Raw genomic sequence first — 19,390 nt, forward strand, 5'->3', positions numbered from 1 at the left:
CCCTGCGCTCTGCCCCGGTTTTTCTGCTGCAATCCGCAGTTTTTTTTTTTTTTTTTTCCCTGCTGTGATCCACGGGTCCAGTCCAGTTTGATCAGGTCTGCCTCGGATCGCTAGGTCTGGTCTGGTCGAGCTGCAGACTCCGGGTTGCGGGGAGGGGGGAGCTCTCTCTTTTGCCCTCTGGGTCCCTGACGTGGGAGGCTTCTCATTTGCCCCTCTTTATCCGCTCTCTGGGGTGCTCAGATGTTGATGGTAGCCCTGTGGCTCCTCTGAGTCCTCTGTGCGGGAGTTTCCCACTGGCTGAGAGAGCCTGAAGAGCCACGGTTTCCCCGCCGAGGGCCGCCCCTCCCCCCTCTCTGGGAGCCCCGTGGACCGGGATCGCTGATCTGATGGGGAGGGAGCGGAGTTCTCCTTACCTCTCCCCACTTCCTCCGGGGGCCCAGCACGTTCCGCTCTCAGATGTGCGGCAGTGTGGATCCCTCCGCTCTAGGTTTTCACTGTCTGGGATTCTGTTGTTGGTCTGTGGCTGTTGCTTTTGTTGTATCTTGTGGGGGAAGAATTCACGGGAAAGCTCACTCCGCCATGATGCTGACGTCACTCCCTCTTTCTCTTTTTATTAATATAAGATTTGTTTTTGAAACTTTGCTCCATTCACACTCTCCATTTACAGATATTGTTCTTAGCACCAGGGGAAGAAAGAGTGTTAAGTGCCAAGGCACTTCCTTCCACCTCTGTAAGATATATTATACCTGAGTCAAAAACATGTATGTTACATAGTGAAAAAATTATAAGGCACTTGTCTGACACATAAATTGGGGAGTGTACCCCCAGCCCAAAGATTTAATCTGTATTAAACAGTAGACTTATGCTTTAAAAAATGTCCTTGTCATTGTAAATTTACATTATGTTTTATTTTTCTTTTTATAATTTTAATACATTGTGATAACCACTTTTTAAATTTTTGATATTCTTCCTCCTTTTTTTCTCTTATTAACTAATTACAGGCATTATATTCCCATTAGCAGTCACTTTGGCTAAATAAACATCTTATGGTTTATTCCTTTTGCATTTTTACAGAGTTTGTCATTTTTATATTCTGTGTACTTCTGTCTTTCTTATTTGATTCATTTCACCCAAGTTTTATGTAGCCACTATCATAATCCTTAGACTTTTGTGATATCCTGGTAGTTGCCTATGTGATTAGCTTTAATTACTTCTGTCATAAATTTTGTTCTGAATATAATTATTTAAGTATAATATGTACTAGAGTTTCAAAATAACAGACTTTGACATAATTTCTTAATCATCTACTGGCACTGCCCTTTAAGAGGAAGGGGGAGGGAGTTTCTAGTACTCAAAGGTCTTTGCCCTGAAATGTTGACAAACCTATCTTCAACTTCACCTTTGGTCATTAGATTCAATACTTCTGGTATTAATCTTAGTTTCTCTCTTCAGCTATTTTATTACTCAACCTATTATAATACACAACTATCATATTGTTTTTAGTTGCCTTCAATATAGTTGCATGACCCAGGTCAGCCTCTGGCAGTCAGTGTCGTCCACCTCAATGCAGGGATTGGTAATGATTGCTTAGATGTCAGTAGTGAGTGTTCCCGAGAGTAAAATCTGGGTAGCTCAGAAGTCCTGCTCAACAGACCAGCTTAGGAAAGGAGGTGGGACTGACTAGTCTTGGGCATTCTCTTCCATTCTTGGGTATTGCCCTCAATACTCCTACAGTGCTAGATTACACTCTCCCTAAAGCATTTCCTCCCTCAGAGGACTGGAAGAGCAGTATTAGAGGAGTTTGGTAAAGTGCAGAGTGACATGTAGTTTAGTGGTGACTGGTGTTTTTCACCCTAAGGCTCATCTCCCTCCCCTCTTGGTGAGCTCTTAGAGCTCAAATCAACAAGGGTAAGTTCCTTAGTGCTTCCACTGTTCGCATTATCAGAAAGAGTAACCACCAAAACCAGAGAAATATGAACTCAGGATGAAACAGTGAGAACTGTGAGGAAGATAAATCCTTTCGAAAGAAAGAAGAGAGAAAAAAACCCTGAGATGTAGACATTGTAAGAAGTTGATGTTTTAGAAGACACTCAACAGGAGTTTAAATAAGTGTAATAAATATATAAAATAGATAAGGAAAATATTACCAAAATAAAATAACAAAAAGAGAATAACTGAAAAATATGAAGTATGAAAAGTATAATATTTTAAAAATAAGATAATATATGGGATAAGAACAAGAAAGGATGAGCTTGAAAATTAAATTGAGGATCTCACCTTATGGGTGAGTTTGAAAATATATATATGAAAGATGGAAGGAAAAAAAGATGATATATAGATAATTTAAATATATATATCTGAAAAGGTAAGATATACAAACATTTGAATTAAAACTGACAATAACTGAATAATAGGTGCCTGAAAAGAGGAAAGAAATAAATTGGAGAGGAGAACTATTTAAAGAAACAATAAATGCAACTTTCCCTATATTCACAAAGATGAAATACCTCAGGTTGAAATTGCCCATTGAATACACAACAAGAGAGATAAGGAAGAACTCACACACGCATATGGAAAAACTAGATACAGTATAGAGAAATTTAAGAGTATCAAAGACAAAGAAAAATATGAAGTCTTCCAGGAAAAAGAGCAGTTCACTTTTTAACAGCAAAAGCAGGTATTAAGAAAAACAAAGAATAATATATTTTTTTAAAGTATTGAAGTAAAAGAACATTGAACCTATAATTTTACATTTAGTCAAATGGTCATTGAACTATAAGGATATATATTTTCAAGCATATAAGGCCTCAAAAAATTTGGCACATACGGGCCCATACTGAAAACAGTTTTGGAAGAATTCCTTAAATAAAAGCAGAATCAAAACCAGGAGATAATGCATGAGATTTGTAAAATGAGGTGGATAAATTTACTTGGTAAATTTTGTTATTGTAATTAGAAAATTAAGACCATATAAATAAAGGAGGGAAAATAGTCATAGTATCTAAAATTTAAAATTTTAGATTTAAAATCCAAATAGTAACAATATGATACAGGATAAGAAGGCATATCAAAGGACATGGGAACATGCTACAGTACTTGCCTTGTTATGGAAAAGATAATATATCAATTAAAAAGTATAAGAAAACATTAGAAGAAGCATAGAAAGAAGACGGTAAATTGGTATAATAAACTAATATAATAGAAACATATATCAATGCATACAATGAATGTAAGTGGACAAAGACAGATTTTTTTAGTTTAGATTTTTTAAATATACAACTATATGCTCTTTATAAGAGATAGTCCTAGATTATAAGAAAATTCCAATATTAGTAAATAGATAACAAAACACAGTTAATAAATGAAAGCTCTTGTGGCCATAATGACAATAGCCAAAATAGGTTTAAAGAAAAATTATTAAGGATAGAGAAAGTTTCTGCATATTGATGTAAGTATATATCCACTCAGAAGATAAAACAGTTAAAAAATAATGTACTTAATAGCCACAAAATTATAAACAAAAATCAATAGGAAAATTCACCAGCAAGATGGTGAAGTAGGAAGACCTAGACTCTCCTTACCCTCCAAACTCACCAATTCAGCAACAATTCAGAGACAAATTCCCTTCTTGAGAAATCCAGAAACTAATTGAAAGGCTCTTGCACACAGAGAGAATATAAAACCAGACTCATTGAAGCTCATAGAAAAATTCAAGATACCTTCTCACCAGAGTCCCTACACCTGGCATAACACCATATGATCAGGAAGAGACCCCCTAGCTCCCAGCTTTTCCTAGGGGAGAGATTGAGTTGGCTCATATGCCCAGCACTCCAACTTTCCCAAGGGGGCTCTCCAGGGGACTGGCTTCTGTCTTGCCAGTCTTACAGTTCTGACAGGTCTAGTATAGGCTAGTGATCTGGAGGAGAATGGAGGTAGTGGTTGGGACTGATAGACACAATAGTTCCTCTTCCTTGCTGAGAACAGAGTGAACATGTGAAAAATTCCAGCTCTCAGCTTCCCCCCTGGGGAGAAATAAAGTTGGTAGAGGCCCCCAGAAACTCTGGCCAAACTTATTGGTGGAGGTATTCTGCTGTATGAGGCCAGTCTGTGAAACCTAGGAAAGGTGTCTTCTTTGTCTAATGCACAGACAACAACACAGAGAGTGAAGGAAAATAAAGAATCAGGCAAAGATGTTCCAAACAAAGAAACAAGATAAATCTTCAGAAACTGACTCTAATAAACAGAGTTATATGATTTACCTGACAGAGAATTCAAAATAATTCATAAAGATATTCACTGAGGTCAAGAGAACAATGTATGAACAAAAGGAGAATTTCAACATTCTCAGAGACAGAAAATATAATAAAATACAAAACAGAAACTATGAAGGTGAGGAATGTAATAATAAAACTAAATAATTCACTAGAGGGGTTCAACAGCAGACTAGATCAAGCAGAAGAAAGAACTGGAAAACTTGAAGATATGTCATTGGAAGTAATTCAGTCAGAAGATTAAAATTAAAAAAAATGAAAATGAACGAAGTTTAAGGGATTTATGGGATACCATCAAGCAGACTAATATAAACATTATAAAAGACTCAGAAGGAGAAGAGAGAGAGAAAGTACCAGAGAGCTTATTCAAAGAAATAATTATGAAAACTTCCCAAATCTGGGGAAAGACACAGACATCTAGATACAGGAGGCCCAAAAGACAGATAAAAGTTTATCTCAAAGAAATCCACACCAAGACACATTATAGTCAAACTGTCAAAAGTCAAAGAAAAGGAGAGACTTTTGAGAGAATCAAGAGAAAAGAAACTTCTCACATACAAGTGAACCCCTAGAAGACTAACAGCAGATTTTTCAAAAGAAACCTTGCAGGCCAGAGAGAATGGGATGATATACCCAAAGTACTGAAAGAAAAAAACCACCAAACAAGAATACTGTACCTGGCAAAACTGTCCTTCAAAAGTGAAAGAGAGATAAAGACTTTCCCAGACAAACAGAAGCTGAGGGAGTTTGTCAACACTACACTTTCCTTGCAAGAAATGCTAAAAGGAGTTCCTCAAGTTCAAATAAAAAAGTGCTAAACAGCAACATAGCATAAGAAAGTGTGAAACTTGTTAGTAAGGTGTGTATATATATGCAGAATATTGTTTTACTATAGTAGTGGTGGGTAAATCACTTATTAGTGTTCCAGTGGTTAGGATTTGCTGCTCTCACCACCACAGTCTGGGTTCATTTCTCAGTCAGGGAACCACACCACCCATCTGTTGGCTGCCATACTCTGGTGGCTGCTTGTTACTGTGATGCTGAAAGCTACATCACTGGTGTTTTGAATACCAGCAAGGTCACCTATGGTGGAGAATTTTCAGTGGAGCTTCTAGACAAAGACATGCTAAGAAGAAGGACCTGGCCATTGAATCCTGAAAAAAATTGGCCATGAAAACTCCATGAATAGCAACAGATCATTGTCTGATATAGTGCTGGAAGGTGAGAGTATTGTACAAAAAGATCAGGCAGGGTTCCAGTTTGCTGTACACAGAGTCACTAGAAGTCAGAATCGACTCAACAGCACTAACAACAAAACATTTATAATTCTAGTATACAAAGTAAAAGACAAAAATATTTTTAGATGTCTATAACTAAAAATATTTTAAAAGATACACAATATAAATAGTTGTAAACTGTAACAACAACAACATAAAATATGTGTGTAGGGGAAAAGTTAAAGTGTAGAGTTTTTGTATGCTATTAAGTTGTTATCAGGTTAAAATAGACTGTTATAACTATAGATATTTTATGTATGCCCCAAGGTAATCAGGCACACACATAAATATCTAGTATATTACACAAAAGAAAAAGACAAAGGAATCGGAGCATATCAATACAAAAAAAATCAAAAAAACACAAGGGAAGGCAACAAAAGGAAAAAGCATAGACAAAAGAACTCAATCTGCTTTGATTTAACATATAGGAAAAGATTCAAAGACTTAGGGAGATTGGAATGTTAGTGTGGATTTGTCATTTAAGGCCTACTCACCCACGCTTGGATGGTCCAGAAAACATATCTTTCACTAATATTATGAGAAATAAGTTTGTGAGGGAGCTCCAGCATCCTTAAGGAACTCTGTGATCACTCTCTGAATGCTAGCCCTTACAGTGAGAATTGCAGTCACTGAATTGAGAAACCTAAATGCAATGGGAGTGATTGGATGCCAGGGCAGCAGGGGCCAAGTGGCAGCACTCAACCACCAATGGCAGAGTGTGCATTATTACCATAATGTACAGCAGAGTCAAAGCAGTAATCAGAATAGCCTGACTCACACAGACCTATGGCATTGGCTAGTTGATCATGGTGTTCCTAGACATGAAATGTTAAATTCTTACTTGATCTGTATAGGCAGAAAAGTCCTAGGTCAAGTGAATAGAAGTCTAACCTGATCCTACAAACAAAGAGTCACAGCCACGCAATCAATTCCCAAGCTTGAGCCATTTTATGGACGCAAAACCACTTGGATGAAGGGGAGGCTGGATCCCCTTGAGAAAGGACCCCAGTACCCTACAAAAATGTTATAGTGTTAATTTTCCTTCCAGCCTTCCCCAAAAGGGACCTACTGCCTTTTACCAGAGTACCTTTACATTGGGGAAAAGGAAACAATCAGACCATTTAAGGACTACTGAATACTCGCTTTGAACTGACACTGTTTCCAGGAGACCTAAAACATCACTATGGCCAACAAGTCAGAATAAGGACTTAGAGAGACTAAGTGATCAGTGGAGTTTTAGCTCAGGTCTATTTCACAGTGGGTCTAGGGGGTCATCAAACCCATTCTGTGGTTATTTCCCTAGTTCCAGAATGCATAATTGGAATAGACATACTTAGAAGCTGGCGTAATCCCCACATTGACTCCCTGACCTATAAAATGATGGTTATAATGGTGGGAAAGGCCAAGTGGAAGCCATTAGAACTTACTTTACATAGGAAAATAGTAAATCAAAACCAGCACTACACTCCTGCAAGAATTGCAGAAATTGGTGCTACCATCAAGGACTTGAAAGATGCAAGTGTGGTGATTCCCACCACAACCCCATTCAACTCCCCTATTTGGTCTGTGCAAAAGATGGATATCAGTACAAAAAATCAACAAAACACAAAGGAAGATGGTAAGAGAAGAAAAGAGGGGTAAAATAACTACAAGAGTAACAGAAAACAAATAAAATAACAATAATAAATTCTTCCTAATCAATAATTACTCTAGATGTAAATGGATTAAATTCCCCAATCAAAAGACATAGAGTAGCTAAATGAATTTCTAAAAAGTAGATGTAACTATATGCTGTCTCTAAGAAACTCACTTTAGGTTTATGGACACACATAGGCTGAAAACGAAGGAATGGAAAAAGATATTCCATGAAAATGGTAACCAAAACAGAGCAGGAGTCACAATACATATAAGACAAAATAGACTTTAAGTAAAACATGTCACAAGAGACAAAAAATGGGCACCATATAATGATAAAAGAATCAATTGACCAGGAAGATGTAAAAACTATAAATATATATATGTACCCAACATCAGAGTGCCTAAATACATAAAGCAAGCATTGACACAATGTAAGGGAGAAATAGACAACAATACAATAATAGTAGGAGTCTTGAATACCTCATTTTAAATAATAGATAGAAAGTCAATAAGGAAATGGAGAACTTGAACAATACTATAGACCAAATGGACCTAAAGGACCTATATGGAACATTCCACACAACAACAGCAAAATACACATTCTTCTTATGTGTCCACATAACCTTATCTAAGATATGTCACATGTTAGGTGACAAAATAAATCTTAACAAATATAAGAAGATTAAAACCATGTAAAGTATCTTTTCTTCCCACAATAGAATGAAACTAGAAAGCAATAGCAGAAGGAAAACTGGAAAATTCACAAATATGTGAACACTAAAGCACACATTCCTGAACAATAGGTCAAAGAAGAATACGAAAAGAAAATTAGAAAATACCTCAAGATAAACAAAAATGAAAACACAACATACCAAAACTTATAGGTTTCAGCAAGAGCAGTATTAAGAAAGAAGTTCATAGTGATAAGCACTCACATTAAAAAAGGAAGAAATAGCTCAAATAAACCATCTAACTTTACATCTCAATGAGCCAGAAAAAGAAAAACAAAGCCCATAGTTAGCAGATAAGAAAATAAAGATTAGAGCAGAAATAAATAAACTAGAAAATAGAAAAACAATAGGAAAAATCAATAAAACTAAAAGTTGGTTTTCTGAAAGATAAAAACGTTGACAAATGCTTAGCTAGACTAAGAAAAAAAAAGAGCATATTCAAATAAATAAAGTCAAAAATGAAAGAAGAGATGTGATAATAGCTATCACAGAAATAAAAAGGGTCATCAAAGACTATTATGAAAAATGATATGTCAACAAACTGGATAAATTAAAAGAATGGATAAATTATTAGAAACATACAATTAACCAAAATTAAATTGTGAAGAAACCAAAAGTCTGAATAGACCTATAACTAGTATGGAGATTGAAGTAGTAATCAAGACCTCCCAACAAAGAAAAGCCTAAGACCAGATGGCTTCCCTGGTGAATTCTGCCAAATATTTAAAGAAGAATTAATGCTAATCCTTCTCAAAGTCTTCCCAAAACATTGAAGATGAGGGAATATTCCCAAAGTCAATCTATGAGGCCAACATTACCCTGATATCAAAGCCAGACAAAGATATCACAAGATAAGAAAACTACCATATTCATTAGGGATATTTACCCCAAACTCCTCAACAAAATACTAGGAAACAGAATCCAACAACACATTAAAAAGATCATACACCTCAACCAAGTGGAATTTATACCTGGAATGCAAACCTAGTTCAACACGTGAAAGTCAGTCAACGTGATACACCACATTAACAAAATGAGGGACAAAAACCACATGATCATCTCAATGGATGCAAAAAAGCATTTGACAAAATTCAACACCCTTTCATGATAAAAACACTCAACAAATTAGGAATAGAAAGAAACTACCTCAACATAATAAAGGCCACATATGAAAAGCTCATAACTAACGTCATATTCAATGGTGAAAAACTGCAGGCTTTTCCTCTAAGATCAGGAACAAAATAAGTATACCAACTCTTCCCTCTTCTATTCAATACAGTATTGGAAGTCTTAACCAGAGTAACTAGACAAGAAAAATAAATAAAAGGTATACAAATCATAAATGAAGAAGTAAAATTGTTCCTGTATTCAGATGACATGATCTTATGTATAGAAAATTCTAAAGACTCCATATAAAAAACTTTGGACTAATAAACAAAATTATTAAAGATGCAGGATGCAAAATCAACACTCAAAAATCAATTGAATTTCTCTACACTAACAATGAACTATCTGAAAAGAAATTAGGAAAACAACCATTTGAATGGCAAAAATCAAGAAGTCTGATAATACCAAGTATTGGAGAGAAGACATATCCAGATTTTCTCTTATAAATTTCTGGTGGTCATGTAAATTAGCGTGACCACTCAAATAGCAATTTAGCTTTATCTTATAAAATTGAACACTTATACACTCTATGTTCTGGCAATTTCACTTGTAGGTATTGTCAAGAAAAACTCTGGGCACACCAGGAGACATGCATGAGAATATTCATATCAACATTATTTATAATAGAAAATCTCTAAAAACAATCTAAATGCCCATAGATGGTAGAGAAATAAATTATGGTATATTAATATAATGAAATTACTTATAGCATTCAAAATGCACAAACTACTATATGAAATAATATGAATGAAAATTAGCATTATAATATTGAGCAAAAAATAATTTTTTTAACACCAAGTTTTATAAACCTTGCAAGTTTTGAAAAGACCTGGACATCTTTGAGGGTACTCTATATTTGTGGAATCTTTTTGCTGACCTTGAGTGGCTGCCTAGACAATTTTGTCTGGAGGCTCAGCTGATAGGATTCTCATTTCCAGCCTTGGTGCCCCAGGCCCCCTCGGGACTCTTTTTCCCTTTGAGAAAAGAAAACAGCTCCAGGATCAGAAATCTTTTGCATGAGTGACCTCGTTAAAACATGCCTGTGCCTGAATTGTGTAATAATCTCATCAATATTGTGAGTTAGAGGCCCCACAGGCAATATTTTTGCTGGCTTAGAGTCCCAAGGCTAGAGTTGTGGGTTCAAGGGAGACAATATAAAAGGGTGACAGCTGCTGGGGCACTCAAAGGATCAGGGTTAGAGTCCGGAGCTCTGGCATATGGTCCCAGAGTACCCTGGAGTTAAAGTCCCAGAATATTGGTTTTCTGTGTCTGTTCATGTTTGTCTATGTCTGACTGTTTTATTTTTTTAAATTGGCTGTTTGGAGACTGAGTTTCTTAGTGACCATAATAAACTCTCTCTAGAAATTGTCTTGTGTGTTGCGGCCACCTTGTGAAAAGTCCCCTTAAATGGAGATAACTGTAAACAGTTGGCAAGATAACCTGGGATAATTTAAAATTACAGTGACCACTTTGGGGATCCTTTTTAAGAGCTAGGTAATAGAGAAACTTTTTAAAGAGTCAAACTTGCCACTTTCTGGCACATAAAGTTTCTAGAAGCTGCAGTTCTAGAAGAACTGCAGAATCTTACCAAGCTGAGAGCTTGGCTTGACAATCATCAGGTTGGGGGGTGTCCCAAAAATATGATTGGACAAAAATGTGATTGCACCCCATTTTGTGGCCAGAGATGGTCAAATAGAACTTTAGGGTGTATTCTCTTTTGTGGCTAAGGGTCCTACCAAACTGTTGTCAGGCTCAGGGAAATTACTTTGGCCATGAGAAGAAATGTTCTGATTAGATAAGATCATTTAAAAGTGCACTTAAAAGTAAAGACTTCAAAATTCCAAAGTAACCTAATTGAAAGTTTTGTTGCAAAAAGCTAATAGAAAATTAAGTTATAAAATGTACCTAAAAGAAAAACATATATTAGATCATGGCTTTACAGACACCCTATATTCTACCTTTGAAACAGGGCTCAAAATAAGACCCTCCCAGGGTTAACAAGACTCAGAGATGTTCTGGAAAACTGCTACCTTAAAGATTACTGGAATTTTTCAGTATTGCCACACATCATTACTGTTTGTCCTGGCTGAAACCTAACAAGATATTTGAAAGGATTTAGCTACTTACAATCAGAAATTCAGCCAAACTGGAAGCTGATACTCAGAGCCTGATAGGAATTTTCTTTCCAGGCATTCTTCTCTAAGTTATAATAAAACTAAGCACCCAGAGGGCAAGAAGTAAATTAGGGATGATGTAGTTGGATTGGTAGATCAATCTATAATGTCATTTAAGTTACAACCCAATTTCTGAGGAACAAAGAGCAAGTGTCCTTTAAAAAAAAAAAACCCTTGCAAGACTGGAAATGCATCTCTAGAAGCGGTTTAGATTCCACCCGTTTCCTTTATCTCAAAGAGCTTGCAAACTCTCCAGAAACTATCTAGCCCATCACCAATTACTAAGACTGAAGAAGAAAAAAGGAAAGAAAAATCGCTGTAAGAGTGGCCTCACCAAAATCTGGCATCTTGAGTGTCTTCTCCACAAATATTAGTTAAAAAGTTTAAAACAAAATTTGGATTCATAAGTAGAGAGCCTTGTATTATTGTATCTGATTCATCCCAGTAATTTTAAAATAATAGCTGTAGAGTCTCTGTGTATGTGCGTCTATGTATATTTGTGTGATATGTTACCTCTAGATGGCATAATTTCTAAAGAGCTCTATTCAATTGGCTTAAAGTAAGCACTTATATAAATTATTTCTAAATGTAACAGAAATTAATCCAAATGTTTATCAAGCTAACGTGATATAAAATAATCTTTGGTAAATAAAAGCTTATTTAAGATAGTTGGCTTGATTAAAATGGACATGTCCTCAGAGTTATCAGCATTGGATATGTTGTAAACATACAGTCTTTGTCATTTCTTGCTGGTGGGTTTTGTAACAGAGATAGCATGAGTCAAATAAACTCATGTTGTCTCTGGTGTAGACATTGTTAGCAAGAATAATAACTTAAAAATAGCTTACTTTTTCTAATGTCTCATGAAGTACTTATAGACAATCTAAATAATTATTGGAAACAGGTAAAATAAATAAATGTGAAAAAGGTAAATATTTTTTGGGAAACTTTTCAGTAATGATTGTATGTTATGATGTATGTACTTAAAACAACTTAATATGATGACTAACTGCTTTAGTGTCACATAAAGTTTTTGTGAGTAATTTAAATATGATTGTTACAAACAAATGGTCTAGATATAAGTGAGATAAGAGTTTATGGATAAACTCTTAACGATAATTATATTTTATTCGATGTGTGTTTAAAATAACATCCCAAAATTTTAGATGTAGGTTTATCTACTTTGGCTTCTTATTATGGAGAAAATAAAAGATGTTTGGGTCTATTAGTAAACATATCTTGTATTTTATTAAAAGATTATACTATGAAGCAGCATTTTTCTAGAAATTATGAAAAGTATTTATAAATTTGCCAAAACACAGAATGCTAATGCAAAAGAAGTTTATAATTGCTTACTTATTAGTTTTCACTAAAAATGAAGGTCTGTAAGGGTTAAGAATTCTCATTAATATAAGTGATTAAAGCTACTAAAAATTAATAAGGAAAACATCTTTGTATTCAGGGAAACTAAGATGGATGTTTTCAGTAAAGAAGGTATAATGAATGGAGATATTTTTGTTTTGTTAAAAAAGATAAATTTGTCCTGAAGTACTAGGAGGGAAGAAAGAAGGCATGGGACAAATTCTGATTGTAAAAGTTATAGACGGTTTGTGGAAGAGGAACCCTGAGGAAAGAATTTTGTTCATGATCAAGTTGGCTAAGATTAAAATGAATTTAATTAAACAGATGAGGTTTTCTTCTTTTCTTTTGCTGAGGAAGATTCACCTTGAGTGAACCTCTGTTGTCAGTCTTCCTCTATTTCGTATGTGAACCACTGCCACAGCATGGCCACTGATAGACGAGTGGTGTAGGTCCACACTCGGGAACCAAACCCAGGCCACTGAAGCAGAGTGCATCAAAATTAACCACTTGGTCACTGGGGCTGGCCCTAATTAAATGAGTTTTAGTATAAAAAGTAACTTGGTGCAAAAATTAGAATTTGGTTTTCTCTCTCTTAAAAGGATAATTTCCTTGAACTTTTAGGCCGCTCTTCAAAAAGAAATTATAAAACGTTTTTTCTTTACCTTTGAGTAAGTCTATCTAAAAGACAAAAAGTCTATGTTTTGTCAAAATAATTTCCTATGTTCCAAAAGTTGAAGTCTCTCTATTAAGAAAATGAAGGCTTTTAAAAAGTTGTTTAATTCTTTATTTGTCTTAACATCTTCTGTTGTCACTTAGGTTAAAAGGATAACCAGTTTCACAGTGAGCGTTTTTCCTATTTGACCAAGTGTTTTAAAACCTTTTGATATTTTTGACAAACTCTTCAAAATTCAAATCCTAAATGAAATCTTTCTTTTGATTTGAAAATTTCTCTGCGAATTTTCAGAGGGCCCTTGGGACTACTCAAAGAAACTTGTTCTCTCTTCCTTTGAAGAGGAATATACGAAACTAATTAGACTTACTTAGTATGATAAATTACATGGGAAGCATTGCCAGATAAGTGATGACAAACTTTCTCAGGTTATATTATGTGGGTAAATGTTATTGATATAAGTGTTTTAAAAATTATATAACATTCCTAAAATTATCTGTCTTCATTGTCAGCCATAATTCTAGTTATTGTCTTAAAGTGTTGTATGTTGCAGAAATAATGCCTTTTCTTTGTCAATTGCCATTTTGAGTCTTTTGTCATTTACAAATAGTTATTGTTTTACTCTGATGTTTTGAAAATGTTTCATCTGACAAATTCATGAAAAGGACTCTGACACTTACTCTAGAATACAGTTTTCTGATAAACTTTCAGATCATGAAACTGAACGGGGTAAGAAATCACAGAACTCTAATGGAGAAAGTGATGACTTCATGAAACTGCTAACAAAAGATCAACATCAAGAGTTGGTTATGTGCAACTGAATGAATTAATGAGAGTGATTATAATTTTTATGACTTTTTGTTTGAAATATTGCTGATTTTTTAATGCTTTGTTTTTCCATATTTAAGGAAACCCTTTTCTCTTTTCTCTTAAGCTAACTATGACTTATAGCAATTTGGTACATTATACCTTTGTAAGCAGAATTGAAACATTTACCTTTTTCTCTGTACCAGATCCCTCCAGAATTTAGAAACTCTTAGTGAGTGAATATTCTTATTTGGATGGTAATATAGTTATTTTGATAAGTTCAATAAGAATGTGATCTGCTTATAGCAGGTCACAGTTGTAAACACTGGTTATATGACCAAGGTTTTGACTGGAATGCCATATTTGAGAGAAACATGCATAGACTCAGATAATCAGACAGCTTTGAGGAACAAAGATTGGACTTTATGTAATAAAGCCACTTGGAAATCTTGGCCTGATACCTTGCTCACAGGGTTCCCAGCAACCTTACCAGGTGAGTAAAGAAGATCACTTCCCTGGCAGGTGCAAAGAACCTCAGAATAGTTTGGGGAACCTCAAGAAAAGAGAAGAATCCACCCAAATCTATAGGTCTTGCAGGTGAAGTCTGATGACAAGTCTTTGGCTTGGCATTCCTGGCCTTGGGAGGCCTTTTATGTTCAATCTGAGATTCCCTATAAAAAGTTCCAACAAAGCAGACTGGAAAGAGCTTATATGATTAATTGATGTTCTTGCCATACTTATGTAAATAATTGCACAAAATTTATTGAAACTAGATTTATTTTGCAAACCAATAAGTTTTAATTTGGCTATCTTTGGTAAAAATAAGGATGATTTTAGAGACAAAAATTATGTTTCAATAAAAACTATAGTATACATTCATGGATATTAGATTCTATTTCTGTTAATTGTCTTTGAGGTTATGTTTTCTATGTGTAAGCTGGACTGGGTCCTGAATCATTCTAGTCTCCTGAAATATCTGGCTACAAATCTCCAACTAACCTTTTCAATTTTTTCCATCATTTTCACTTGGAATCACTGAGAATTGAAACGACCCTTTTTCCTGAAGCCCTGCAAACTGAAGTTGGAAAACTTGATATAAACTTAAGAGACATTCATGCCTGTTGCTATATAAGCCATTCAAAAAGATACCTGAACACCTGTTGACATCATCAGAGGCATTTCAAACTGCAAAAGATACTTTGACACTGACATCTAGAAATCTTTTTGACTGACTGGCCCCTGGACTCAGAAACTGGTTTATAATTCTCTCCAACCATTAACCTTGTTTTTCTTTTTATTTCTCTAGAAATGCTTCTTCTTAAATACCTGGTTACTTGCTTACACAATATAGGCCTAACCTTGGGAGCCCACCTGCATCATTGCCTTTCTAAGAGACTAGTTCAATTAGATGGAACAACCTATGCCCCTTATCACCAGGGAGAAGCTTGAGCAATTGTCACCCTATACCCCTCAAGATTGAGGAATGAACAACAAAAAAGGGGGATTCATGACCACGGACCCTCCAGGACCAGTTCAACTGACCCCATCTTATCAACAGAGTCATTAAGAAATTCTCTTTCAGAAAATTTGCAAAGTTATGTAGCCAGAGCAGCCACAGAAGAAGAAATCTTGACCTGAAATGACAAGTGAACAAAAGATTCTCCTCTCCATAGAGCCAAAGGACTGGGGCATGACTGGAACTTAAAATTCAGACTCTTATCAGAAGCAAGGGGTCCACCATTCAGGAAGATCTGGAGTTAAACTACCTGTCCAAATTTACCATAAATGTTTAGAACCTCATCATAAATGTTTAGAACCTTACCATAAATGCTTGAAGCCCACCAATCAAAACCTGTCCTGTCAGTGTTTCTGTGTGCCAGTCTGTTCTCCCTAACCTCTTAAATTTCATCCCAAATCCTGAATCAGGGAGACAGATCTGAGGGCACATGTCCCCTGTCTCCCTGCAGATTGATCTCTCATAATAAAGCTGATTTCTTTTTTACAAAAGCTGATGCCATAATTAATTGGCTTGTTTATGTACTTTGGGCAAAAGAACCCTAATTTTGTGCGGTAACAATAGGTCAATTCCAAGAATATTTTTTTTACATATTACCCATTATGCAGCAACTTCTTTTATTTTAATAACATTTAAAATTATCTTTTGGTCCATCAAGAACCAAAAAGATGATATCAAAATATTTCTAAATTTTCAACATTAATAAACTCTTAACTATCAGAAATACCACCCAAGAAATACTTTCTTCAGATTTAAAGACTGATTAAATCAAGATATAGATCATTCTGTTACTATATATGCTTCAGTTGAAAACTCTAATTTGAAATATAATATTATTTTTAACAACTGGTTGCATTTTATTTTTAAAAAATCACTTATTTTAGCTTTGAAATGTGAAGCTCATTCTACCTTAAATCCATCACAGCATGTTGTTTTTCTTTTCCTTAAAGTTTGTGCCTCTGCTGAATTATTCAAATGTTGCTTTTGGTCCATCATTAAATATCGTGTGAATGTTTTCAACTGTCGTCAACGTTTGGTTCAAAATGCTCACCTATTCAGGGAGAAAAAGTATAATTTATTTCACTTTGACAATGTCCAATTCAGAAATAAGAAAAGCTGCAAAGTCAATGTCAATCAATCAATAAATCCATTAATATTCATTCAGGGCCTACTATGTCCAGAACACGGGGCTGGGTAAATGCTGAAATCAAAAGGAGGGAAAAAACATACACACACAGAGCCCTAGCTTTAGGGAGATTATAATTTAGTTAGGAAGATCAATTTATGGAAAGAAATTCAAAACAGCAAATAAATGATAATATAGAATCACACACTAGATAAGATGAACAAAAATTGTAAATTATAGAAATAAATTTTTAAAATATTTTCTACGTATCTACATTATAAGATTTAGGAAGGCAAATAGATGTTTAATTTATCTTTACAGTTTTACAAAGTGCCACACAGTGCCTTGCACATAGTAGATAGTGAAAATGGGTAGAAAAATAATGTAATGAATTGTAATTAGAGTGGTCTAAGACAGTTTCATGGAGGAGATACCTCTGGAACCAGGCTCAAAAAGCAGGTGGAGTTTGAATTTGTTAAAAAGAGCCAAATATAATCCAAGTACCTCTCAGAGAGACTCCAGTCATGCTTGACTTTACCACCATCATGATCCTACTTTATTTTAACTTTGTTCATTTACTTTTGAAGGGAAAATATATGCATGAAGTTGAAAGTACAAAAGATCAAAAAGACATTAAATAGTAAAGACCCTTCCTCTAACTCTCATTCCCCCAGCATCCGGTTTCTCTTTCTGAGGACTAATATTATCAGCCTTTAGTGAATCTTATCCAGAAATATGATATGCATTTTTAATTAAATACATAGTATTTTCATTTTTTAACACAACTGGCAGCACACCACTAACATTGTTCTCTACCTTTTTGCCCTGCTTTGTATACTTCACTTTATATTAATAAATGGTCGCCTCAGTTTTTTACGGTTGTAAGGTATTCCATTGTCCATAACACATCCACCTAGTTCATGTCAATATACATTTAGGTTGTATCTAATCATTTCATGTTAGAAAATTTTCTTAATGTGTCATTTTATTTATGTGTGATCATATCTGTAGAACAAATTCCTACAAGTGGAGTTTTGAGGTCAAAGTGCAAAACGAATTATAATTTTGAAAGTTATTAAGCCCTTATTTTAAAGACCAGTAAAATGACTACTTGTTCCTTAGATTTGCTCCTTTATATAGAACAGTGGGCTCTTTGTTGAGAAAATGTATTCTTGTTCATACATATGAGTATTATACATATTTATGCATCCAAAATATCTATTTACATACAGACACACACATAAGCATAGATACATGATTATTAGTTGGGCAATAATTATATAATATACTTAGTATATGTTATATGCACAGTTGAGTCTCATTATTTGTGGTAGTTATGTTCTATAAAGTAATTGCAAACACTGAATTAGTAAATACTGAACATTGCCCCTAGGGGATATACAGGGTTAGGTTCCTGTGAGCCTCTGGTCACAACATTTTCATCAACGGATCAACGCTTTGTGTTGTTTTATGTGTGCCTCTCTTTAGAGACACCTTGTTTAATTTATACTTTTGATCCATTAACATTGAATTTGTGGCCAACAGCACTCTATAGCTGATGCCTGAGGGAAGCTTATGTAACTCATATTTCTTTTCCATCAGGCACATCACAGTCTTCTTGCACATTGGAACAGTGGCCAACACTTCAGCACTATGCTTGGGAGCCATTTTAACACTAAAAAAAGCACAAAAATGAAAAAAAAAATACCGCACAAAATAAACTATGGAAAAGTCACTTGTTTACAATATAGGAACTCAAACAAGAAGGCAGAGCCACATCTTGTTTGACCTCAGCTGGGAACATGCATGTATGACAGCTCAAATTTCTTGCTACTCTGTGCAGGTATGCAGATACACTAAAAGAGCAACAGCGTTGATTTTGGGGTTAAAAATAAATTTTAATGAGTAGGCAAATTCACAAATACAGAATCTATGAATAATGAGGATCAACTATACATTTCATTCATTAATTTCTTCATTAAAGATTTATTGATTCTGTATATTATAAATATACAAAGACCATGAATATATATGATGCATATTTAATGGATAATGAGTAAATATAGAAAAGATAAATATCTGAGGATATTATCACTTGTGTATATAGAGTGTGTATAAACATATGCATGAAGGCAGAAACCCATACCTGTGTACATCTAAGTGAATCGAGTCATTCCACTTTTGTATGCGCTCCATACATGCCTGTACCTGGGTAGATTCAGTTATTGGGTGGATTGAAGGGAAAATCAATAGTTTGGTGTTCCCAAATTCATAAGTGGTTCTTTGATAAATTTCAAGTCGTTTTTTCCATGAATATCTCTTTTTGTTTCTTTCTTCACGATTTAAATCATTTTTTACCACTTGACCAATTTTTACCATATCTCTGAATGATTTGCAAGGTGAATATTCCCCCTTTAGTTTTAAGAAGCTTTTTTGTTTTTTTTTTAGCTACTGAACAAATATTCTTGAAGGCTATTATCTCACCACTCCTAAGCTTGTTTATTGCAATTGATTAAATTCTGATTATCCTGTCTCGCAGTCTTCTTCCTATCCTATGCAAATCACATCCTTCCTCAGAATCTTTCAGAGGTCCCTCGTATCATACAAAATAAAATTCATACTTCTTATTTGAGAGTTTTTACAAACTAAAC

At 34.8% G+C, this 19,390-nt stretch overlaps 1 protein-coding gene across 1 annotated transcript in view; it reads right to left on the minus strand.

Moving 5' to 3' along the window:
* Window positions 1–16,609, minus strand: part of LOC101405350 (solute carrier organic anion transporter family member 1B3) — a 76,601-nt gene extending 59,992 nt beyond the window's left edge. Inside the window, 1 exon segment of the mRNA XM_087441914.1 lies at window positions 16,523–16,609. Coding sequence (XP_087298040.1) covers window positions 16,523–16,609 — 87 coding nt within the window.
* Window positions 16,610–19,390: the final 2,781 nt, after the last annotated feature.

The sequence above is a fragment of the Ceratotherium simum genome, chromosome 17 (genome assembly GCF_057802395.1).
Source record: "Ceratotherium simum simum isolate JZ-2026a chromosome 17, ASM5780239v1, whole genome shotgun sequence".
Lineage (NCBI taxonomy): Eukaryota > Metazoa > Chordata > Mammalia > Perissodactyla > Rhinocerotidae > Ceratotherium > Ceratotherium simum.